The sequence below is a fragment of the Lynx rufus genome, unplaced genomic scaffold, assembly GCF_022079265.1.
Source record: "Lynx rufus isolate CCGP_SWC_20201006 ecotype Redwood Valley unplaced genomic scaffold, mLynRuf1.p SCAF_11, whole genome shotgun sequence".
Lineage (NCBI taxonomy): Eukaryota > Metazoa > Chordata > Mammalia > Carnivora > Felidae > Lynx > Lynx rufus.
The window spans coordinates 36050731-36076980 of record NW_025814825.1 but is presented as its reverse complement, the minus strand read 5'-3'; the positions used below and the strand labels follow the sequence as shown (position 1 = coordinate 36076980).

At 45.3% G+C, this 26250-nt stretch overlaps 1 protein-coding gene across 3 annotated transcripts in view; it reads left to right on the top strand.

Moving 5' to 3' along the window:
• Positions 1-26250, top strand: part of SORBS1 (sorbin and SH3 domain containing 1) — a 231778-nt gene that overhangs the window by 169605 nt on the left and 35923 nt on the right. For 2 of the 3 annotated variants that reach the window (XM_047073204.1, XM_047073203.1), the window contains exons 15-17: positions 13465-13514; positions 22842-23014; positions 25721-25806. In XM_047073204.1, the coding sequence (XP_046929160.1) occupies positions 13465-13514; positions 22842-23014; positions 25721-25806 (309 nt within the window). Of the gene's footprint in view, positions 1-4643; positions 4728-8760; positions 8827-9407; positions 9510-13464; positions 13515-22841; positions 23015-23576; positions 25053-25720; positions 25807-26250 lie in introns of all 3 variants that reach the window. The other variant, XM_047073202.1, reaches the window with a different exon arrangement.

Genomic DNA, 26250 nt, shown 5'->3' with positions numbered 1-26250 from the left:
GAATGATCATGCTGGGGTTTGGTTTTTATTAAAATGCAGTTACCACACTGCGAACAGATTAAGTAGGCCTCTGAAATGCAGGTTCAGATTCTTTTCCCTCCACCTCTTCCACTCTACATGCTTTAAGTAATAATTGATTTGACTTTTACTAAAATAAAAATGTGACATCTTTAAAAGCACAAAGGGATAAGTAATTTTAATTGGGAAGAAAGGTCAACAGTGCACAGAAATGCTTTAGAGCTGTCATTCTTTAGCATCACTGTGCACCAAAGTTATTTTAAGAAAAAAGTTCAGAGATGAGCAGAGAATTTTGCCTCTGGCCCCACAGTGCCCTGGGGGTCCTCTCCCTGTTAGAAGTAGAAGAAAATACATGGCAGAAGTTCACCTTCCACGCCGCTGTTCCTAGAAAGACAGTCATGTGCTTTGGCACATTCATGACACTTGAATCACCAGCCCGGGACGCACCGTCACATATCTACATTTAAATGACTTCAGAGATTCCATAGCCCTAGATTCTACAGGGTGCTTTCGTTTGGGCAATATTATGGTTCATAGGTGATCATCGCTTTCAGGGAAAGCTTGGCCCTTTTCTGAATTTCTTTTTCGTTTCCCCCTCCTTTCCTTGGTTCCTAGTCATTTGACCACCATCCAGAAATAAGAAAAAAACAACATTTTGCTTTTGTGCTTCTCATTGATCCCACAATGGTTACAAACCCTAGAAAGTGACAGTAGTGCCCCTCAGGGGCCTCTGGAGAGTTGTGGTGGCCACAAACACGGTTGGTGAAGCCCCGCCCGGCGGTCCTACACAGGAAGCTCCCCTGTGTGGTAAACGACCGGGGCCCGCCCGGCGACCGGACGTGAAGGCCCCAGGCGGGCCTGAGAGGAGCACCATGGACAGCCGTTTCATTCAGTGCTGTTCACTCTTTAGCTCTGTTCTTCCTCAGAGAAGTCTTGCAGTTGAGAGAAAAATTTCAGATCTCCTTCATTTCACAGTCTACTCCTCACAGTAGTTGAATTAGTCCTTTATTTTTGAAAATTTTCTCCCTGCTATTTTTGCCACGTGAACAGAAAAGTTGGCATGGAAGTGTCCGTGTGTCTTTCCTTTTGGCATCTAGTATCTGGTTTGCCAGAATTTGAGGACACCTCCCACCCCCACCCCTGTCAACACACACACACACACACACACACACACACACACACACACACACACACACTTTTGTATTGTCGTTAACTGTGGATCAGTATGCTAACTCGTGACAGATGTAGAATCTAAATTTGCTCACAGAAATGTACAACTCCTATTGAGGAGAAAATGTGTGTTTTTTTTCCCAATTTGAGGTACTCCTGTCTGCTGACGCTTGCCAATTTCAGTAGCGACCTCACAGGCACATCTACCACAGGGAGGGTGGCAGTAGATTGTAGAGGTCGCCTAAGAGCTTGTCTTGTCCCAGGTGCGAAGCTGGACCATCCCCGGCCAGTGAAACACTGTGCTGCCTTCCGAATCCCACACAGTACGTTTACAGCCTTCTGGCCTCTTCAGTCATTTAGCCAACTGCTGTGACGTTCTTCATAACTCCTCAGCCCCTCTCATCATAGTCTGAGACCACTGTCTTGTCTTGCGGCCTTGGGATTGGAGGTCTGTTGGTCAGGCCTTGCTTTGTCACAAATGGCCTTTTTCTGGCTTTGTTCCTTTAACTTTCCTCTAAAGTCCCTTAAGAGCTTCAGCTCAATTCAACAAATATATATAGAATAACTTTTATGTGCCAAGCCCTGGCTTAGAGGTTGGGGTCCCTGCCCTCACAGGCATATATTGGGAAGGACAGGAATTAAAATAGTAATTATAGGCACAATATAGATTTGGATGTGTAAAACAAGGGGGTTGACCCAACTTGGTTTCTTCCGGTGTACGGTCACTTTGAGTTTCTTCCTGGCTTTTCAAGTTTGTCATCTACCCCTGTTTTAGCTTGGTATCCCCTGCAAACGTAGAGGGTCTACCTCCTTCTCAGGAACGTGAGAAGGGGATGTCCTATACTATAAAGAGCGCTGGACCTAGGAGTTGGAAGATCTGAGTTCAAATTCTGAGTCTGCCCTAAGGTATCTTGGGGCAAGTCATTTAACTTTCTGGAACCTCAGTGCTTTTATCTGTAAAATGGGAAGTATTATTTGGCCTGCCAACATTACTGAAGCACTGAGTATTGAAATGAGTATTGAGTGGTATTCCATACTCACTGAAGTGTCGAATGAGAGGATGAAGTGTGGTCATGTGTAAAAGAACTATGAACATTATAAAGTGCTATGGAAATGAACGTACCACATTAAGATTGTTTAATTAAAAATTGAAGCTAGGCTCTGGCTCCTTTCCAAGAAGCAATCCCATCCTTGAGGAGAATCAGGCATTTTTCTGGCAGGTCATCTGCCTTTTCCAAGGATTTTGCCGAGCTGGGAAAATAGCCCACGGTAGCAGAGAACCAAGCCTGGCGTTGTGGAACCCACCCTGCCTGCCGGTACAGAGCTCACATTCTGCATCCAAAAGGACGTTTTCTATTTGTCCATTCCATAATTGGATCCACAGCTGAGTTACAAATGACAAAATCAAACACAGATGTCAGTGCCGTGTGGTATTCCCTCTTTAACTCTCTCTCTGGGCACCTGCTCTGGGCCTAAGCAGTTGACATGCCTCCTGATTCAGTTCTCAGCACCGTGTTAACCTCTACAGTTAACAACACTCTGCAAGCAACCTTCAGCAGTAAAATGGGTTAATTCTTTCAGGACCTAGTACCAGAACATTCAGGACATTTCCTGAAAGAGCTGGTACATTTTATTTAAAACAACAACAACAAAAACCTAACCTATTCCCAGGGAGCAGTTTATAAATAGTGTTTAAAAATAATAAACATGACATAGGTTTCATGAAACCCCATCCTGGAAGGGTCTAGGATGCCCCAGGGTCCTAACAGTCCCTCCTGAATAGTTGTGTCCTTAAAGATCTTGTGCCTCATTTCACTGAGTACATAAAGAATCCATTTGGAATCCACTATCTTACATCATTTCACAATCCAGTGAGAAGGAATACACCTTCTCCTTCAGGATTTAAGCCCTAAGTCCCTAAAGCCAGTTGGAGGAGGTTTTAATCTGGGTGCAAGAGGACAGACGTCATTTCAGTAGACATTTCCCTCTGATCCCAACTAACTTACATTCAACGAATTGCAGTTAAAGAAAAGTTCTCTGCCTTATCTTCCTCCATTTAAAACAAAAGTAGAAATCATGGTAAAAATTCTTCTAAGGATTTTAGAAGAAGGGTCTGGTCAAGATCACAAAGTTTACAGCCATTTCTACAAACTGTAAAAGGCCTGTTAACAGAATGTTAAGAAAAACGTGTCTGAAGGGGCTACTCTGTGAAGCAGTGTCGTCCAATTTCCTTCACGCGTCATTGCCCCGAGGGAGTGAAGTTTATTTTATATTGTTTTCGATCTTGGTGCAAAATGTATATTTTATATTTCATATTGTTGTCAGAAAATCATCATATCTCTGTCATTTAGTGACTGCCGAGGTTTTCTGAAACATATATACACATATATGAATTTAATGAAGCCATGAGCCTCTGATGCTTTTGTCTGATGTGAACGTACATCTCCAGTTTATTAAGGGGAAACCTGATTTGCTTGTCAGGCATTCATTTGCCGACTAATTATTTCCAGAAACACAAGTGATGCCACAGAGCAAGGAAAACTTTATAAATATCTGACTCCATATGGAATCAAATTATCAGTCTGTGTGAACTGCCTCTTAGAGTTATATAAGGTTGAGATATCTAACTAATTTTTGTAACATAACCCAGAAGTTTTTTTCCCCCCCTGCCCTGTTGTCTGTCTCGTTCAGCTTTTCCCTCACTTTATTTTTCCCAGTTCTTTAACATTTATCTGTGAAAACACGAAGTATATTCTGTCTGTATTCATCCCCCATGGATGCTCATTTAAAATGTTTTTACACTTGTGTTCTGTTTTTACCTATATCATCTTTCACTTTACTGTTTATGGGACATGATTTCTCACCTACTCATGTGCCATTAAAGATGCAGTATTAACAAATTGGCTTTTATGAAGTGTTGGTATTTGCATTTCTTTTGAAAACCTTAAGGCAGCTTTGCAAATAAGTACTAAAACTATATACTAGCCAATAAAAATTATTTGCTCTACTCATCTGGCATAGATGGCTAAATGTTTGGTGTGCTCACCAGATTGTTTGCTCCTAACTAACAGCTCTTTGTAAAGAGGAAATAAGGGCTTTCTCTTCTCCCACGATAAAGTTATTGAGGAATATGCTCATATTCCGATCTGTCGTGGAGGTCAGCAGTATGGTGTAAAATTCTCCACCCGTAGTCCATTTGCCTTCTGCCTTAGGGCTGAGAATGATTCACTCACTGCTCTCTACCACCATTTCTCTGTTTTTATAAACCCATCCTCTCCCACCTGTTTTAGCTCCTTGTTTTTGCTGATGTCTGTAAAAATGGATGATTGCTGCTGTTGAATACAGTTGCTATAGATACCCGGAAACCACTGCATCTCTACTGGCCTGTTCCTATGTAATCTTTGCATAATGTTATCCTTCTCTCTCTTCCATTTCCCTATCACCAACCCCTATAGAGTCGGGATATAAGCCCAGAAGAGATAGATTTAAAGAATGAACCTTGGTATAAATTCTTTTCGGAATTGGAGTTTGGGAAACCGGTAAGTTTAATAGCTTCAGTGGTTATAGACACCTTTTTAAATAATGCTGTTGATGCATTGTTGCCGCTAAACAGTCAGATCTATTTGTAAGGAATGCAGGAAGCAGGGAACAGCCATTTCACTTGTCAATAGCGGGACTGTCTATTCTCACTACAACCTGTAAGCTTTTGCCGAGAAAGGACAGTGAGCTCTGGAATTATTTCTTGCTAGAAAATCACAGAGAAACATGACTAAATCATTGCTCAGGACCCCCCACCACTAGCAACAAATATCACACGCCTTGTGGACAGCATTATTTCAGCCACTGGTTTGATTACTTAACCAAAGTCTTTATGGCAAACTGAAGATAAGCAGGAAAATGCATTACACACTGGGAAGACCAGCATTGTCACTGCTTTAAAAAGAAAAAAAAAATTTTTAAGTACATGTGCAAGGGAAGTGCCCAAAAGGGCCTTTGTGTGTAGATGTGATCCACAAATACATCCCTGTTATAGGTGACTCAGGGAATGATCTACAAGTTAGGGTAATATTTCCCAAAATTTGAAATGGGAGTTAGGCTCAACAGTAAATGTGCTAGAGTTCCTAATGTTTTGCAGCTTCCCTGTGATGTCTCTGAGTTGGCCTTGGTGCAAACTGATTTTTGGCACTGACAGGAGGATTTTCTTAGCCCTGCACCCAGAGGGGTATCAAACAGAAGGGAGAATTGAGTCATTTTTCCACTGGAGATGGCTAGAAACTGACCCTAAACCTCCAGTTACTTTAAAGTCTTACTACAGCTGCAAAAAGAATTTATGGGTGGAGGAATTAAGTGTATATATATATAAAAAAAACCATTTTGTCAGATGCTTGTATGAAACTTTAAACATTGAAGCCAGCACTGGAATCACTGGGGCTTAGAATGATAGTTTTATTTGCAGACAGGAATTTATAGCTCAATAAAATGTTACATTCCATGGTGTACATTTTTCATTAAGATGAAGCCAAAGACAGATGTAGCGGCTGCTGTGGAACTGCTAATTTGATTCAGCGATGCTGAGCTTTGTTAGGAAGTTGAGGCATCTTCTGAGTTAGGAGCGCCTGACTTACAAACATCCTGCTGGTGGGAACAAGTTTCCTTCCTGCTCACCCTGTCCTGGATGCCTCTTAGCGGCTAAGCTGTCCTGAGTGAACAGCGCCACCTAGTGCAGTATAGAGGGATGTGTCTAACCTGGAGTCTGCACCCTCTTCTCTCCCTAGCTGTGGTGCACGCCTCATTTCTCCTTTCTCTCCCTTTTTCCTTTGCTGTTCACCATTCAGATTTCACTGAAGTCCACCTCAGGCAACCTTCTCCGCCCTCAAAAATTTAACCGTATCTTAACCCTTTTCTTTTTCTTAAAACTTGTTCAAACATCTCACACGAAAAGCTACTTCTGAATCGTGTGGTCCCTTCCCCCTCTGCCAAAGGAAAAAAAAAAAAAAAAAGACCATGATTGGTATATGTAATAACAATGCCATACCTTCATCAGGGTAAGCAAAAGCTATTAGCTTTAAATTCTGTGTAATGGAGAGTCCATGTCATAGATTTTGGAAGCTCCTCTCAGAATTCACAAATTGCTAGCCATTTCTCATTCGCCAAATAATTAAATTAGTTTTATCTGAAATGTTAACTTTTAGGGAAAGGTGCGAAACAATTTTTATCATGTGATTGGTTTGTTTTACTGAATCTGTAATTGCAAATAATTCTGTTTTTGTTAGCAAAGGGCAGTATTTGAGTCCCAGCATACATTAAATAGGCTCTGTGAATAGCTTGGTAGATTAACACTGTTTCTGCTGGAAAGTGTGGTCTGAGAATCACACAACCAATCCAAATAAATGTTGAGGACACGGTCCGTTTGTGTAGTGAGACCTTCCTAGAATTTGTATTGATACTGTTGTTCTAGCTGCCTCTTAATTATTTAAAGACTTAGTGATCCTTTTCCAAAACGTCATTTCCTCTGAAGCCATGATGTTCCTTGCACAGACCTTAGAGCCCTTCTAAAATGGGACTTTTTGTGTGGGTTTTTTAAAGTAATAAAAGATAATACTGTTGAAGACTTGCCAAAATAACTTAATGCCCATATCCTGAGGAACAGTTTTGAGACGAGTGGCTCCTTATGGTCTAGGAAGAAGCATCTGAAGGGTGGGCTTGTCATCCAGTGGAACCAACTTGATGACTGGCTTTTGCTCCAAGTTTGGGAAGAAGGTGTTGTTGGGAGAAATTTTTTCTTCAGTCCTACCTTAATTGCTCTAGGCTATAATAAGAGCTATAAATAAAAGTGGTGTAAATCATGGAAATTGTTTCAGCAGGTTTTTCAGTCATTCAGAAGCAGAATGAAATTAAAACTCTTACCAAATAATATGAATCATCATTTCTATTTTTTTTTTTCCATACCAACTCCGGACCCACTTCCCCTGAGTGAAAAGCCTGCCAGAACTTGGACACTAGACATTGACCCTGAACTCCTTTCTTCCTCAACTCTTGGACTTAAAGCCAGCTACCCGGATGAGCTGAAATCTTAGCAAGATGCTGGCTTGTAGTACCTTTTAGCTCGGATATGTTGTTGTAGAATATCAAATAATTCAAGACGCCAGGCACCCTTTTTGTAAGACTTTTAAAACCAATTTAATTTGTAAGCACTGCATTAACATTTTGCAGTTATGAAAGAAATGACTAGGTAAGATCATAAGTGACTTTAAAAAGTTTACTTCTCCAGGTGAACAGTCCGAGTGTATTAAGTGCTTAAAGATGAATGGTAATTTTTAATAGCACTTACTTTACACATTGCAGAGTATATACATGCACAGAGATTGCATTATTGACCTATTAGCTGTCAGTGATGAAAGCACCTTGGATTCAGATTGCTTTTCATTTGCAGGTTCATTACTAACAGTCTGGATGTTAGTTCTCTCCTCCCGCCCCCCCCCCCCCGCAATTTCTGCAGGAATCAACATGATTTCTAGAAGTAAGCTCAAGGCAAAATGTCACAAAGTAAACCAATTTGCATGCTTCCACATAGTTATAATATTTGCTTAAAATTCCAGGAGCTATTAATGATCTTCTCTGTTCAGGAGTCATTGTATAAGACATCTCAGGTCTAAATAGGCAAAACAAGGTCTACTTGGTGGGGGAGAGGTTCCACAGTTACAAGTGGCTTGTAACTTCCAGATGTCCTACCCTCTGAACCCCTCCTTCATTAAACTTACAGTTCTCTTGGCAGAGTTCTGTTTTAGGAATGCAGCTCTAATTCTAACTTGAAGAGTTAAAGGAGAAAATGAAAATAACCCTATAGTCTGCTGTTCAAATTCAAGTTATGGACTGTTCTGTAAGGCAGATGAAAGGCATGGCTGTGCTACCAGCAATGTTATCAAAGTCTAGTTAAGCTTTAAAAGGAGATTTTAAGTGTTGTCCACTGGAATTATCTAGTTACACAGTGCATTATAGAACACCCATTTTGTACATGGATTTCATTGCCACAAACCACAGAAAGCACATTTGGTTCAATTTACCCTCCCCTGGCCAGATCTCCAAATTCACAACACTTATTAAGGTATAATGAATTCTACTGTGGAGAAGACTGCTTCAAAAACATAGAATCTTGGTGTCCATCTTAATTTGAAAACAATAGTGAGGATGTATGTCAGCCGTCTCAACTAAAAAAGAAAAAAAAAGAATGGTGAGGAATTTCAGAGTTTTGATTTTCGTTCAAATTGGTGTTAATGCTTTTTTTTCTTCTGTTTTTTTATGTTTTCAATGTTTAGAATCCAACAATGATTTACTCTTGAGATGTAGACCTAGAAAAAAATTCCCAGTTAATGTTTCCAGCTCCTAAATCCTGCAGAACCCTTCCCTGGGCGGCCCCCTCAGGAGGCAGAGTGCCTGCTCCCTGTGTTTTGAGTTCACTTCTCTGTGTTGATACAGTTCTCCTAGTGTGCCCCTCTTCGTTTGAGCCGGTCTCCATGTTTGTCTTTATGTCTTTATGCTCATTTCTTCATTTCCTCCTCTGCTTCCCGTCAGCCTCCCAAAAAGATATGGGATTATACTCCTGGAGACTGCTCTATCCTTCCTAGAGAGGATAGAAAGGTAATTCCGCTGTGCCTCCTCCGTGGGCTGTGTGTGTGTTCTCTAGCCTGGTTAGTGTGAGTGTGTTGTGGGGTTTTTGGTTGTTGTTGTTTTGTTTTGTTTTAATTATTATTATTTTCTCAAATCACTTTTTTTTAACTTGATAACTTTTTTTTTTTTTTGGCTTGGTGATAAAACTATTTAACAAAGTCTGTAAGACGTCTACTAATGTTTAGAGGTTTATAAAGCAATGCCTTAGTCTCCTGACATATCCTGCTTGTCACAGTCACTAGACTCTGAAAAGAGCAAAAATAGGTCTTTCGCAAAAGGTAGGTTTTTGTGGTATTTGTAGTTCTCTCTAGCGAGTAGAATAGCCTTTTGGAGCCCTGATGACTTGAGACTTTATATTTTCTCTGCCTAATGTTGCATTCTGTTTTCACGTCTGCACCTGATTTCTAGTGAGCTCTTGTGTTCAGTCATGCCATCTTTGCCTTATTAAAGTATAGCACTAAACCAGCTCAGTTTTCAAACTTAACCTTCCATTCTTTCTGCCTCTCCTCTAAACTAAAACATGCTTTCCCATCTTTTCTTTCTCAAACCAGACTAATCTAGAAACAGATCTCAACCTCTGCCCAGCAGAGTTAGAGGCAGATTTAGAAAACACGGAGACGCTTAATAAAGCACCCGGGGCAAACTTGTCACAGGTATTTCCTAGTTTTTCTCACGCTGTCGGTTCCTCTTCCAGCTCGGTTTTGTTTTCTCCTCTGCTCTCTGGTTTCGATACAGGCAAGGCAATGAGTGGTAATGCTGCTTCTTTTTAAGCTGCATGGCTTTCTGACTCCTGTTTTCCTCTCCCACCAACCTAATTTTTGCCTGGATTTCTTTTGAGCTTGGCATCTTCCTTAAAGGAGACTTTTCAAATATACACAGGGTGGCTGGTGATTTAAATGACCCCACCTCCTTATCATTCTCTTTCTGTGCTCTCAGAAGGTGACCCTTTCCTTCCCTTGCCTCCATATACCTTCTCCAGATTTTCAGGGAGCCATTTTTGGGGGGCACTTTCCTTGTTTTGTTGCAGCCTTGGGAGATGCCAACCTCAGAGATCATTTTCAAAAACACAGTGGCAGTGATTTGAGTGCCTCTTACGTGCCTGGCACCATCAGAGCGGTCCTATTTGTCATTTGGAAGGTTAGAAAGTTCTCCATGAAAAAATGCACTCCAGAGGCCAGACAGCCTGGCCACAAACAAGCATCTGAAACTCAACCTGCATGGATATTTTTAAAGAGGGCTATGTCAAAATGTGGTTTATTAAAGGGTATGTCAGAGAGAGAGAGAGAGAGAGAGAGAGAGAGAGAGAGAGACCAAGGTAAATGGGTTGCCAAGGGAAGAAACATACCAACTATTTGGACAACCACCCCCAGGGCTCCCTGACAAAATAACAAAGACTGTTACAAGGAAAGGGTATCTTTACAGAAAATAAAGAAGGAATGCAGTCACTGCTGGAGAGGCTAGAAAGGTCCACAGACCATGGCAGGAAAAGTGGGAAATGCTGTGGGTCGTGTTCTGTTTAAGCAGAACTAAGACAAGGAGGGTCTTGAGAGACTTGGGTTATGAAGTCTTGTGAGTGCCGGACCCTAAGCCAGGGAAGGAGTAGGGAGCCCACGGGATTATGGCAGCAGCCAAGGCAGGCTGAAATAAGGTTAGAAGCTGAAGAACTGAAAGCAGATCAGGAGAGCTGGGGTTCGGGAATCCAGAATCACAAAAGGGTGAGTGCACCCAGGCCCCTCTTCAGAACTTGGGTGAGGCACAAAGGTGAGCCACAGTGCACACAATCAAGGCAGATATATCATGGAGCAGGGAGAAGGGGGTGGGGGGTTTCCAGCCAGGGTGGAGACTGGAACCGGTTGTAGCCTCTGTGGGATGGAAGGTCTGAGCTAGTTTGAGAGTGAGAACCTCAGGTAAGTCCTAGAGTGCTCTGGGGCGGGACGGGAGCATGAAGATTCCAGGTCCTAAAACAAATCAGGGGTCACTTTTCAAAATAGTCTAATAAGAGCGGTTCTATTATACATACAAGGAGGGAAGGCAGCTGGAGAATTACTGAACTCGCTGAGGCCTCTCTGAAGTTAGACGGCTTCCAGTACATGGACCACTACCCAGGCAGGTGGGCACAGAGAAGGGTCTGATGTGTGAACCTTGCCTTCAGAAACATGACAGCTTAGTCCCACTCATGCATAAGGCTCTCCAATAATGCACAGCAGTGCCTGCGAAGAGCTAAAAGAACGGTATGGGCTCTGAGTGCCAGGAGAAACTGACCTTGTGGAAGACTTCTCCAAAGAGTTAGCCAGGATCTTAAAGGATGGGTGCAACCTAGGTACATGGTAGAAATAAGGGGCATCCATGTGAGGCATGGTCAAGAGCACAGAAGTGAACACATTTAGCATGTATGCAGGGAATAAAGTAGAAAATTCAGCTGTAATGGAAAACTCAGTAGTAGTGGAAGGTAGGTATGGGAAAGAGGGTTGACCCTGGATTACAGAGGCTCAGAAAATATGGCTAAGGGGATGATTTTGTCTACAGACCAATGTTGTGATTCTGGAATTGTTTTTGGAAAGTCTGTGTCCTCACTCTAGAGAGGTGAAGTTGAAGGGAGAACCCCCAGTTGGAGGTGCAGAAGGCATGGAGGCTACTGCAGTGGTCCCAGCATGGAAGGGTGAGGGCCCCCACTCCAGCACCAGCATGAAGGGAGGCGAGGGGTGGATGTGACAGCACTCACAGAGGAAGTTGCAACAGGACATTTTAACTGGTGTGTAGAACAAAGAATTGGGGGATGGATGGGGACAGAGGCAACTCTAGGGTTTTGGCTAGGAAGCCAGAGGGGTGAGGACCTTCATACATCACATAAGATTGATGGGGAGAAAATCAGCGCAGTGGTAAGATGGAGTTAGTTTTACGTGATTTATTTTTGAAGCATTGGTTGGGTATCATGTAGGGAATATCCAGTAGGCAGCTGGAAATCTAAGACGAGGTGTCCTAAAAGAGGCAGGGGCTTATAAAGTCAATTGGAGCCACCTGAAGAGAGTGATGGGTGAAGCCCTGGGAGCAGATGAAAGATGGAAGGAGACTCATGGGAACGGAAAGGATGAGAGAACAACAGCTACCCCCTGGGATGTTGGATGACATGGAACAGGAGAAGAAGGGGAGAGTCAGAGGGTGAACAGTTCAGAGAAGTTGAAGAAAGTACAACTACCCAGTGCTCCAGAGAGGTCAGCAAAAGAAGACTGAGGAAAGGTCAATGGACTTGATAAACTGGAGGTTTCTAAAAAAAATCTTGGGAGGTTGCTGGGTGAGTAGTTGCTGGGAGCCAGAGTGGAGAAGAATCCGGGGGTCCCCCAGGGGTACAGCACTGATTGAAAATATGCGATTGTGGAAGGAAGGAAGGAAGGAAGGAAGGAAGGAAGGAAGGAAGGAAGGAAGGAAGGAAGGAAGATGTTCCCAGAGGGCTCCACAAGGTCACGCAAAAGTTTTTCCAAGATGGAGACCAGGGCATCATCCTCAAAGTGGATGAACACCCAGAATGGGACAGGTGCCAAGGTGGGAGATGGGCAGGAGGGCTGGAAGGATGAACGTGGAGGTAAGAGCCGCACCTTCTCTGAGGAGTAAGGACGGGCAGCTGGGGTGGGGGAGGGCAGTGTTCTCATCCTGGGGCAGAGGTGTCCTCCCAAGTGAAAGGACCCAGCAGGTGAGGGTGGGTGTTCGGCAGGCAGAGGACCAGGCGGGTGAGCCCTGATGAAGGTTGCTTCCTGTCCAGTCTTCTCCTCCCTCTTGGTCACTCTTCCCTTTCTTTATCCTGGTGTTTCTCTCCTTCCCTCCAGATAGGGTATTTCCCTTGAAATAATCACCATTGGGGTTAGGAGTATCTTTAAAAGTTAACTTTTTCATCAATTTATTCAACTATCACATTATTTTTAAAAAATAAATTGAGCCCTTTGCCTTTTTTCCTCCAAGACAACAGAAACCCTCAACTATGTAATTATGTTGCCTTTTCTCTGCATGTAGCTCTTGGTTGTTTTCTTTCTATTGGGTAGTGGCCTGTAATTTTATAAAATGCTCCCCCACTCAGACTGAAGTGGTCATTCATGGGTTTTATGAAACTGCATTTCTCCCCCATTTCCACATTCTAAACCTGCAGTGGTGAACAAATGATCTAAATACAGTGTGGTCTTTTCAAATGCATTTTTGTACTCTCTGTACCTAAGATGTCAGGTGATCCTCTCTCTGGATGTGGCATTGGGTGCATAAAGGAGTCTCTCTCTGGTGGGCTTGGCCAGGGGCTCTGAGGGCTGGGGATAAGACGGTGAAGGCTGTGTTGTCCTCGTCACTAATGCATGTTGGCCAAATGGTGGGCTATCTGTTCTGCGGATCTATATTTAAGCATAAGCCAGGGGGCCATCTTCCAGCACACACAGAGAGCGAGAGTGCCCGCTGGCCCAGAAAGCTTCCAGCACCTAGACCTTTCTGGCCAAGCTCCCCATCTCCCAAAGGTCCTTGGTTGGCTACATTGGGAAAGGAAAGGGGCTGCTCTCTTTCCCCTTGGCTTGGAGTATCTGAGGTAAAATAAATGATCTACATTCTTTTTTTTTTTTTTTTTGACCTTTACAGAGCTCGATGGTCAGCCCCACTCCAGAAATTTCTTCAGAGCTTCCTGGATAGTAAGTTGCCACCGTTTACATGGCTTACTGTATTAATGTCAGAAATGGGAAGAGGCTATGTTTTGGACCCAGGTGTTTTGTTGGCATCAGTCTAGTGGCTTTGGTGATAAGCAGCAATTTGATAATGTTCTTCAAATTATTTTTCTGTTTTCTCTTCCTCTTCTAAATTAATTTTGTGATGACTTGTAGTATTTTTGTAAGCTTTTTCCTATATGGGCATCTTTGCCTTTAGGGTGTGAGTCTGTCTGAGTTTGGAATCAAAGTTCACTCATTTGCTGGTTGTTGGTTGGGGTGTGTGACTGAGACGGGCCACACTGGATATAAAGGGGAAGGGGCGGGGAGTTGGGTCCTCGGGCAGCACCTCTTACTGGGAAAGGTGGAGCCAAGAGGGGGCTAACTTGCGAGATGTGGATTTATTTCCTCATACCAGTCCAGATTCTGCCTGGGTGATGCGTGCACACTCCACTCCACGGAGTAGCCGCCAGTCTCCTTTCCGCCTCCCTAGACCATCCTGAACCCTGTGCCAGATTACTTGCCACACAGCTGACACGTTCCAGTGCCGTCCCCTACCCCTCACCTACACGGCACATGGCAAGCACTGAGCTGGTACAAATCGGCCCGGAGCCTCCCTGTCCCCAATGTTGACACCTCTTAGGGCCCTTGTTCTGTTGCTGAATACCTGAATCATGCTCTTGTGTTAAGAACACAAGATAATTTATCTGTTGATAAATTATCAGCTCCCTGAGGGCAAGGACCGCATCTCCGTAGTACCTGATGCACCCAGTGCATTTGGGAGCTTGTGGTGGGAGCTGCTTCTCGTCGCCATCGTATCCACATCTCATTCTTTGAAATATGATGAGAAAAGGCACAACTGGTACCTGTTCCATTGGCATCAGGTAAACCCCACAGTGAGCAAAGTTCACCTCTTCAAATAGAAGCCTGGCTTAATCTGAAAGCTGAGTCCATGGAATTTCTGGCATATGTTGTGGTCACTTGGGAATGAATGTCCTACCTCCCTTGCCAAAGAAGGCATGCTACAAGAGTAGTTTCATTTGAAAATCAATCAGCTGGGTTTAGGGTATTTCAGTGAAAAACTGGGAAAAAAATCTTAATTCTTTTAGTATAGTCACCAAATCTCTGGCTAGATCCATTCTGTTCATTTTTTCCCTACAAATACGGGTTAATGATTATGATTAAATTTACCCCAGAGCGTAAGAAATTGAGAAGCTACATTAGGACAGCAGCTAGAAGGGAAGTTACCTGCTTTCTTGGAAAAGTCCAGGCATAAAGTCTGTCACACCTAATGCGGGTTTGGTCATCAGACCAGCAGTGCGATAGACCTCAGAGCTCAGATATGGTGTCGGGACCCCCTTCCTGAGCTCCCTCCACTCGGGGCTCTGAGGCTCACTGTCATTAAGGAGCTAGTTGGGCTGTGCCTTCGGCTATAAGGATGACAAGTCCCAGGCTGTCTAGGTCCCCAGAGATGTTCTTTCAGAGGTGACATCCACCAGATGACCTTAGGCTACCTGCAGGTAAAGGGCGTCTTCGAGGCCACAGCTCCCTGCAAACTCTCCTTGGTCCCTGGGGCCACCTATTTGTCCCCTTGACAGTCTTGACACAGCCCAGTGATTGCTGGGCTGATTGCTCCAGATCTCTCCCTGCCCCTACTGTTTTCAGGATTGCCCAGTGTTAACCCTTCTGCCTGGACTCCCCCCCCAAACCTCCTTTCCTTTCCCCATCTCCCCAGAGTACACGGCACAGAAGAGGCTGCTTCTGGTGGCCGGGTGAATAAATTGTCAATGTGCCTTAGTTAATGGGTGAATTCTTACTGGATCTAACACACGATGTTTAGTGTTAAAATAAGAGCATAAGATACAGTCCCTTAGTAGCTTGTGGGCAAAACACATACCCGGAAGGATGTTGGTAGCTGAAAAGGCAAAGTGGCAAATGAATGAAGGAGGTTAAAGGATTAAAAGTATTCAGGTTTGGGCCCCCTAGGGTACAATCAATCAATATAATAATAAAAAATCGTAAGTAAAAGTTTTCAGAAGAAAAAGCAGTGCCCACAGGCTGTCAAAGTTAGGAGCACAGGTCTTGAATGAAGTAATTTTAGTGACTTAATTGAACATGTACTATGAGCCAGGCCGTATGGTTAACATCTTATGTACATTCCCTCACTTAGTCCTTTCACCATTCCAGGGTCAAGTGTTATTTTTGATGCCCATTTTATAGGCGAGGAAACAAGCACATAAGGCCATGTGATGCCCACAATTCCACAGCTGGTACCCGGCCGAGCTATAGCCAGAAGAGGAATAATGAAGTTCTAGGAGAGTGGATGATGTTGGCCGTAAACTCTCATCTGCACCGTACTGACTCAGAACTGGGCAGTAAATTCACAGAAAGCAAGCTACAATTGACTGGTTCTGAGGGATTAAAAAAACAACGTAGGCAACTATTTGTAATACTGTGTTAGCAGGATTGAAGAGGGCTAACGCAACTGCTTAAAAGAGCACATCGCTTTCAGACGTTCTGAGTGTTTGTGTACCTAAAGATATTTGCTGTGTTCATTTATCAAGCACTCTTATTTATGTCACTGAGATAGGTCTCCAAAGACCTCTGTTTCAGCCATAGTCTGGCTTTCATGAACTACTTGGCAGGAATACGTGAGTTTTATCTTCCTGCTATCCTACCAGTTGGGGATTTTTCAATAAGTCAGGCTAGGTTTCCTTCCAGTTTGTTTCAAATGAGTAAGGTTTTTCTGTATTTGGAATTGGTGGGGAGCCAGCCTTAGCACACTGCCTGACACTCGGGGAAGTGCACAGCAAATGTTTGCTGAATCAATGAATGTGCCTGGGAGTCTTTATTAACTAGCATCCAACTTGCTCAGCACTGAGGCCAGCAACTTTTGCAGACTGAATCTGGCCCCTCTGACTGGATAGTTGGGAAGGACGTGTTGAAAGAAACATTGGCAAGACTTGACTTAACCCCAAAGACTGAAGGAGGAGTCACAGGACAGCCCAGGTTCAAAAACATTGGGATTAAAAAAAAAAATTCTAGATTGATAGATAGATAGAATGAGTCACTAGAGAAGTGATGATGTTGTTTTAAATCTATGTTCTTATCATATCTTGGACAGTTTAGAATTCTATTAATTAACATGACTACATATCACAGTGTTAAAAGAATGTGCATACAGACAGGAAGAAATTCACCCATAGCCCCAATATCCCAGTATAACTACCAGTCCTTACTTTCAAAAAATATATATATATTTGTTTGTTTTATTTTATTTTTGAGGGTGGGGAGGGGCAGAGAGAGAGGGAGACACAGAATCTGAAGCAAGCTCCAGGCTCTAGGCTCTGAGCTGTCAGCATAGAGGCCAACATGGGGCTCGAACCCATGAACCATGAGATCATGACCCGAGACGAAGTCAGATGCCTAAACCAACTGAGCCACCCAGGCACCCCCAAAAATATATTTTTTATGCTTGCAATCACAATGTCCAATTTTGTATTTTATTTCCCTAGAGTTATCAGATCTTAAGTCAGCCCTGACTTAAGATCTGATGATTTTCATCATCGTCATTTCTTTTTTTATTTGAGAGAGAGAGAGAGAGAGCGCACTCACATGCGCACACAAGTGGGGCGCCCGCACGAGCGGGGAGGGGCAGAGAGAGACACAGAATCACAAGCAGGCTGCGGGCTCTGAACTGGCAGCACAGAGCTTGATACAGGGCTTGAACCCACAAACTGAGATCATGACCTGAGCCAAAGTTGGATGCTCAACTGACTGAGCCACCCAGGCGCCCCTCATCGTTGACATGGATTAGCACTAATTCATTTTTTGCTTAACTAAAGAGGCTTTCTCTATTTGGCCAGCAAGTGGCACTCAAGAGCATGCTGCTTTTTACTCAGAAAACACTTTCTTTTAACCTAAGATGAAAACACAAATTATCACCTGAAGAACTATATGAAACTCTCCTGGGCCTTGAAAATGTTTCAGAAATCTTCATGTAAGCATTTAATTTTATAGAATCATCTACTCCACTGGTATTTATTGAAAAGCAGTGCTAGGCACTGGGCATGCAAAGATTAGTAAGATGAACTGCCTGCCCTCAAGGGGCTCAGAGTGTGATGGGGACACAGGCTGGTAAATCACAATTAGAATCTGGTGTGGTAAACGCAGTGCTGGGACCCAGAAAGAGTAACAATCACATACTGTAAATATAAAAGGTAATTTTTTTCATGCAGTACAAAGGCTAAAGATTTTCTAGACTTCCTCCTCCAAAGCCACAGTTAAAAAGTTGCTTTTTTTTTTTTTTTTTTCTTGCTAAAAACAACAAATGGTTCTGAACAGTGAATTCCATGAGGCTGGAATTTGTCGCCTATTTTGTTCCCTGTTGAAGCTCCACCTGGAAGAGTGATTCACACTTAATAGATGCTCAAGAAATACTTGAGTGTATAAAATGAGCAGTGGAATGAACTACTGAGAGCTTTTCTAGAAATATCATTGACAATGATCTGCAGAGATGACTGGAGGGGGTCAGGGCAGAAGAGGCAGAAGTGGTGGTGGTGAGGCGGTGGCCGGTGAGGTCAAGGGAAGGGACTGAAGTGAGCTGTGTAGGACAGGGAGGAAGCAGGACTTGGTAACTGGTTAGATTTGGGGAGCAAGGAGAGGGAGAAAGGGGTTGATTCCCTGGGCTTTTTGACTTGGGCGAGAGGAGACAGAAGAACAAAGCCGGGCTTGGTTTGGAGCATGTAGGGGTTAAGATGCCTGAGGAACACCCAGGTGGAGCTCTCCAGAAGGCAGTTCAATGTATGTGTCTGGAGCTCAGAAGAAAGGTCTATATGATAACAGGTTTGACAGTGGATTTCTTGGACAGTCTTACCATACTTAACAGTTTTACAGGTGAAAGAACTTGAGAAACAGCTTGCTTCCCAGCAGGTTAGCCTTAGCTGCTGCACATTGCCTACTGGAGTCAGGCTGGGGTCCCCCAGAGCCCACCTGGTCATACAGTTGCAAGTTGTTGGCCCTAAGAGGATTACTCCATTCTCTCACTTTATTCTTCCAGAGAGTGTTTTCGTTGAATCCCCTTGAAACTCAGCCCCCTTTGCATCTTAGCCAGAGGGTGAATTGTCTGGCCTGTCTCCTCCTGGCCTGCTGCTCTCTTTGAACTGAAAACTGGCTCAGCCCAAGCTGCTGAGAGCTGAGCTCCAGTGCTGAACTTGGCTTGTTTTGTTATGTGGTCGGTAGCTGCCAATGCTGATTGGGCCTTTCTCATCAGTCCGGGCTTTTCTCATCCTCTCTGATCTCTTTGAACACAGTAAAGACCCAACAACTCTGTGACCCTCAACAATTGCCTTCAGCACTCTGGCCCTCAGTTTCCCTTTGGTGCAATGGGACAAATGATGTCTGTCTTTCCAATAATTAGGAGATCTGATGGACAGCTTACATTTTAAAGCATTGTTCCAGAACTTATAGGAGACCCCAGTTGGGAAATTTTACACATCTGGAAAAAGCATGTTGGCTTTGGTATCAGAAAGAAAACAATTAGCTATAGCAAATCCATTCTGAGAGGTTTCCTGAGTTGCTGGTTTGTCATTCTGGTGGGGAAGCAGGACAAAATGGTGATAATGGATGGAATGAAGCCAGAAAGTAGAGTGGCTGCAGGCAGGAGGGGATTTCTGACAAGTAGTGAGGCTGAGAGGTATGAAGTCATGGCAGAGTGATGACCAGATGAAGCTGGGCAGACCTGGAGAAGACCGTGTTGGAAATTCTGACCGAGGCTGAGGCACTTCAGAGGACAGCAGGGTAGAAACCTCCTTCAGTCCCTCCCCAGTGCTGAGGGAGGTCTGTGAACCCCAAACCAAGGCCAGCAGGGCTTAAGAGACTGTCCTGTCACCACAGCTGAAGGAAAAGTCAGAAATTGCAACCAAAAAGAGGGTAGGCTCTAAAAGGGAAATTGAGATAAGGGGCAGATTTATGTTTAATTATGAAATTCAAAGTTAAAGCCAGTAGTTTGGGCTCCTGGGTGGCCCAGTTGTTAAGCATTTGACTTTGGCTCAGGTCACGATCTCACTGTTTGTGAGCTCGAGTCTCGCATCTGGTGAGCTGGAGCCCTGCATCAGGTGAGCTCAAACCCCAGTTCAGGTGAGCCCCGCTTGTCTGTCTTTCTCCCCTCATCTCTCTGCCCCTTGCTCACTTGTACTCTCTCTCATTAATTAATTAATTAGCTAATTAATTAATTAAAGCCTGTAACTTAGATGAGCTTGCATTTATTTAAAGTGGCACATAGTGCCACCAGCTGGTAAGTCACTTTTATGGGTCGTCCTGCCCTCTAACTGGAGTTGACGCTGTGTCAATCAGAGGGTGGGGAGGAGGGTTGGGACACTGTTGAGCACCCCTGCGGGTAGAAACAGGAGAGCCAGAAGCTGTGTGGGTGGCAGCCCTTGTCCCCAGGCCTCTGAGCCTGGCAGAGCCATGCCTCTGTCTCCGGGGGTGGGAGTGGGCACCTCCAATCGGGGACCAGGGTGCCAGTAAGGACAGCCAGCCTAGGCCTGGGCCATGCCAAGTCCCTGCAGTCTTACTGTTGCCACCATTCTGATGACTCCATGGTCCCTGATGTCAGGAGCCAGGAGCCTAAGTAGATGTGATGAAATTCTTATACTTGTGAAAGAATTTCTAAAAACATGATTGCATAAATCGAAGTAAATCCTTAATCAGATCACGTGTACCAATTTTACCATCAGAGAATTTGACCTTGTACTCATTCAACAAATATTTATTGAGTGTATTCATGGACCCGCTCGCGGGCCCCCTGCCAGTAAGGGCACAGCCTGGGAGAAAGAGATTTGTTGTATCGTGCCCCTTCCAGAGGTTTCTTCTCTTGGAGACACACCCTGGAGGCTGCTCTGTAGACCCAGTTCACTCGCACGCTTTTAAGTTCTCAGCTTTGAGAGTTGATTTTCTTTCCCCTTAAGTGTTCAGTAATGTTCTCCTGTCTTGGCTGAGAAAAGGGGAAAAGCATTTGATCCCCTGACATGGGGCCAGAGAGAGTGAGGAGAAGGACCTCGGAGAATCCTGACTCCCCTGGGCAGTCTCCTGAAATAGAGCATGGAAAGCTGTGGAAGCCAGTGGTGGGCACATGGTAAGGAGCTAGGAAGTGGTGGCTACCATGAGGGATGTCACCAGTGCTAGAAGCAATGGGATTGCTCAGCGGAACTTATGTACCCTGAGGTGCAGACATGGCCTATTCTACCAGAGTCTCCACCTCTTTTCCATTTCTGACTCCTGGGCTCCAGGGCCACTTGTCCCAGGGGTACATTCATGGCAGGTGACACTTGACAGTGACACGGAGCTCAAGCATCCTCAGGACTCCTGTGCTGTGCAAGCCTGGGCTCTTGGAAGGCACTGCCTCCTCGGTTGTAGGGAAATGTTACATATAAAAGTACAGTTGAGGGTGCCATGTGGTGCCCAACGACAAGGCTCAAGTTCCAGCGCTGCCATTGCACGGATGGTGGCTGCTTGGACAAGTGCTGATCTCTCAGTGCCTCCTTTCCCCATCCAAAAATGGGAAAAGTTGGATTGTTTGTGAGGATTAAAGAGAGAATGACCGTCGAGCCTCCCCCATACACAACTCTCACCATGTTGTGTAGAGTCATCGTTGTCATTATCTGTGACCACGGGGACCCAGAGGCTGTGTCGTATGTAAGAATAATCCCATCATCGATGGATGGGTAGAGGGAAAGAGATGGATAGGTATGTGATAAGCAAATGCAGTCCAGTGTTCTGTGTAGAATCTGGGGTTCCAGAAGATACGAGGGTTCACTATATAATTCCTTACGTTTTTCTATACACTTGATAATATTCATCATAAAATATTGGGGCAAGCAATTGCATCTTCAGAGCTAAAAAATCCATACGGATACTAGTAAACCAAATTCAGTAGGACTAAAAAGCAGCCTAGCAGAAGCCTGAGTACTTTTGTGGGAAGGAGGTCATTCACTATCTGAGTGAGTGTATATGTGTGTCTCCGTGTGTCAGTGGGTGAGGGCGTAGAAAACAAGGATTAGGGGAAGGGAAGGGCTCAGTGAGTAAGTGCTCTTAATTTTTTCTGTACCCCACCTCATTCCTAAAAGGATTTGTGGTAACTTGCAAAAATACCTAGAATTTCAACAAGATAAAAATAAACAGAAGATGCAAATGAGCAAGAGTTTATACTCCTATTATATTTCAAAAGGTTCTGACTACAAATTTTGAAAGAAGCTGGTGCAAAATGTGGCTGGGATAGTAATGGCATATAGAATCCCAGGTTCCCCTTTGGTGACCGGTTTTCCTGGAGACCCAGGATAATTGTTGACTTCAGTGCTCCATCAGCCAAAGTGCTTGTGAAGAATAACCCAGAGAAATAATCCAAGTGGTGAACTTGAAGTCACCAACTTTGGCTGGCAACATGTCAGAGGAGGCTCCGCTCATGTCTTCAGCTGTGCCATCTTGTCCCCCAGCACCCACCCTGCCCTCCCCGCCCCCTTCTCCCAGCCCTCCCTCCCCAGAGTTTCTCAGAGTTACTCTTTTATTTATTTTTTTTTTTTAATTTTTTTTTCAACGTTTATTTATTTTTGGGACAGAGAGAGACAGAGCATGAACGGGGGAGGGGCAGAGAGAGAGGGAGACACAGCATCGGAAACAGGCTCCAGGCTCTGAGCCATCAGCCCAGAGCCCGACGCGGGGCTCAAACTCACGGACCGCGAGATCGTGACCTGGCTGAAGTCGGACGCTTAACCGACTGCGCCACCCAGGCGCCCCTCAGAGTTACTCTTTTAAAGCACAGATGCCGTCATTTCTTTTCTTTCCTTTTCCTTTCTTTGTTTTTTAACACGTATTTATTTTTGAGAGACAGAGGACAGAGAACTTGAATGGGGAAGGGGCGGAGAGAGAGAGGGAGACACAGAATCTGAAGGAGGTTCCAGGCTCTGAGCTGCCAGCACAGAGACCAACAAGGGGCTCAAACTCACAAACTGCGAGATCATGACCCGAGCCTAAGTCGGCCACTCAACCCAATGAGCCACTGGGATGCCCCCAAATGCCATCATTTCAGTTAGAGCACTTTGCTGTTCCAGCACGATTCCTGAGCATTCAGGGGCACCATTGGGCTTGTGTTCTCTGAAGAGCTCTAAGTAAGACTGCCCTTTAGAAAGGACAGTGTTTGATCAGGATGCCAAGAAGTGTGATTCTTGCCCTCAGGTGGTAATGTGCTCTTTAGAAAAATGTTAAAAATTCTAACTTCCATTCTTTTTTTTCTCTCTCTTAAAATTCCACTGTCTTTAGTATATATTCTTCCAACTTCCATGCAGTGAAGAGGGAATCCGATGGGGCTCCCGGGGATCTTGCTAGTTTGGAGAATGAGAGGCAGATCTATAAAAGCGTCCTGGAAGGTGGAGACATCCCTCTCCAGGGTCTGAGTGGGCTCAAGCGACCCTCCAGCTCGGCCTCCACTAAAGGTAACTGGGGGAAGCCTGCAGGGCTCTGGCTCATCCGCACGGTTATCTGGGTGTCTGTCACCCATCCACGCCCGTTATCAGGATGTCGGCAGTGGGTGACTTCCAGCTACGAGGATATCCTTTGCCTGCGCAGGTCCATTTCCAGGCCTTGGAGGCCTTAGTCCCCTCCCCTAGTTTCTCACCGGCCATTTTTCTTTCTGGTATTAGTGGTTTCCCTTCCTTTGAACCCCAACCTTGCTCTCCCTAAAGCATCTCTCTCTCTCTCTTGTTCTGATTCCCTTTTCTGAGAATGGAGCTGAACCTTAGCTCCCATAACTCCAGCAGGGTGGCCGTTTTCCGTTGCATCTTTGCACCTGCTTTGCAGCACAGATTATTTTGCTTCCGGACATCGACTGGAAACTAAAAAAAAAAAAAAAAAAAAAAAAACAAAAACAAAAACAAAAACACACACACAAAACCCTTATGACAAATGAGCATGTGACCTCTTTTTTTTTTTTTTTTTTTAAGCGGCTTTCAGCTTTAACCTAATGGGTCTGTTTATTTTATTCTGCATGCTTTCCAGTGGATCGTAAAGGTGGGAATGCTCACATGATTTCTTCATCTTCAGTTCCTAGCCGAACGGTTAGCACTAGCAATGCGTTAGGCCCCTTGTGTAAGCACAAGAAACCCCTGTCCGCTGCGAAAGCCTGCATTTCGGAAATCCTTCCCTCTAAATTCAAACCCAGGCTCTCTGCTCCCAGCGCTCTTTTGCAGGAACAGAAGAGCGTCTTACTGCCAGCAGAAAAGGCTCAGAGCTGTGAGAACCTTTGTGTTTCACTGTCTTTGAATGATTCCAAAAGAGGTCTCCCCCTCCGAGTGGGCGGGAGCATCGAGAACCTGCTCACGCGCTCCCGGCGGGACTGGGACAGCAAGTCGAGCAGCACCGTGAGCCTGCAGGAGTGTGGCACCAGCGCCAGGAGGCCCTGCCCTCTCTCCAGAAGGGCGGGGTTGCAGTTCACTATGTTCTATCGGGACATGCACCAGATCAACCGAGCTGGCCTCTTCCTGGGTTCCATCTCCTCCTCGAGCGTGCGAGATCTTGCCTCCCACTTTGAAAGGAGCAGCCTGACATTGGCCAGGGGTGAGCTGGGCCCCAGCCAGGAGGGCTCAGAGCACATCCCCAAGCACACCGTCTCCTCCCGCATCACAGCTTTTGAGCAGCTGATCCAGCGGTCCCGGTCCATGCCGTCCCTGGACCTGTCCGGGAGGCTGAGCAAGTCCCCCACGCCTGTACTGTCCCGGAGGGGCCTGATCTCGGCCCGCTCGGCTGAGTCCCTCCTGGAGTCAACCAAGCTCCGTCCCAGGGAGATGGACGGGATGAACCCCGGGGGGCTCTACGCCTCCCCGACGTGTGGCAATATGGCCGAGCCCACCTTGGGCTTCAGGGGCCTCGTGCCTTCTGAGCCCCTCTCTGCCTGCTCTGACGAGCTCGACCACTGTTCAAACGTCTCCAGCGACAGCCGAGAGGGCAGCAGCGGCAGTGTCCACGGAGACTTCCCCAAGCACCGCCTCACCAAGTGCAAGGGCACCTGCCCGGCCTCGTATACCCGCTTCACCACCATCCGGAAGCACGAGCAGCAGCAGACCTCCAGGCAGCCTGACTGGCGCCCAGATCTCAGAGGGGACAGGAGCACACTCCTCAGGAACATCTACCTAATGAGCCCCCTCCCTTTCCGGTTGAAAAAGCCCCTCCAGTACCACCCCAGGCAGCCTCCCTCTGGTGACTTCTCAGCCCTTCTGGCAGGCCAGAAGCCAGACTTCCCCAGCCAGCCCCATCAGGACGAGACCCCCTCTAGGGGGAAGCCCTCGGTTCCCAAACGCCTGTCTTCCCGACACACCATGGCGAGGCTGAGCCGGATCTTGGAGCCCCCTCAGGGAAGACCTGTGGTCCCAGAGGACTGCCTGAGGGCCTTTAATAATGGCAACTCCATGCCGTCCTCAGACCATGGCCTGGACAGGAACAACAACCCACAAAGTGAACTGGGAACATCCCTTGGAGGTGGCCTTTGTGTATTTGCCCAGTCTCCCCTCACCCGTCTCTCCACTTTGCTTGCTTTGTCCCCTCCTCCCGTGTGCCCTTGGTGCTCATTTTCTGGTCTGTCCTTTGTTTTCTGTTTGTTTTGCTTGGCAATTAATCATGGCTCGTAGTGGCTGCACTTCTTTAAAAACAAAGCCCCCCCCCCCATGTCATTTAGACTAACCACCAAACTCTGTTTCGAAAGAAAAATTGGCCGTTTAGCTCATCTGAGAAATTCGTCCATGTGAGCTCTTGAACCCCTTGCAGTTCACACCAATCCTCAGTCCCCCTGCGGTTTTTTGAGAGGCAGCCTCTCTCAGTGGCCCTGTGTGTGTGTGACTGTATGGTGTGTCCCTGTAAGGTCCTGCACGCCTCTTAGTAGGGACACTTTTCAAAGAAGGTCCTCTCTCTGCTCACTTTTTGCCTTCTGATTCGTTTTCTTTGTATTGAGCTAGTTTACAAGGAAATCCAAAAAGTGGGGCTGAGGGGGAAGGAATTTGGTTTTTCTTGTCCTTCAGAATTTGATTATTGGTCAATAATCCATGATTGTAAGAACTTGGTATTTATAACGGATGAAAGGTAAAATCTTATCCCAGTCTGGTTTCCCACTAAATCTTTGCCTGTTTTAATTCTACTTTGTTGTTTTGAAGATTCAGAATCACCAAGACATTTTATACCTGCTGATTATTTGGAATCCACGGAAGAATTTATTCGAAGGCGCCATGATGATAAAGAGGTAAATGCCATCTCTAAAATCTCTTAGCTCTTATGCAGATAAAAAATAGGAAGGAAGCAAACATTCTAGTCATCTGTCACAGAGGTGACCTGACCTAGCAATGGGAAGCCAAAATTGGCATTTTAACAAATGGGTGTTTATGTGACCTAAGCTCAATTGTTCCGCTTCTCCAAGAAGTAGGACTTATTTCGCCACAGGCACTAGGTTCGAAATGCCAAGTCTCACTAGCTCCCCTGCAGGAGAGGTTCAGAAAGAGGCTGCCTACCACTGCATGAGGGGATCTGGGGCCCACTCCTCTCATCCCCTCCCCATACCCACTTTGGTATTCTCTAGGGAAACCCACCCACGTGCCCACCCCTCTTTGGCACAAAGCACAACTCATACTGGGAAGGGTGCAGCAGGAGAAAGAGGAAACAGAAATAATAACCACCATGATACATTTTA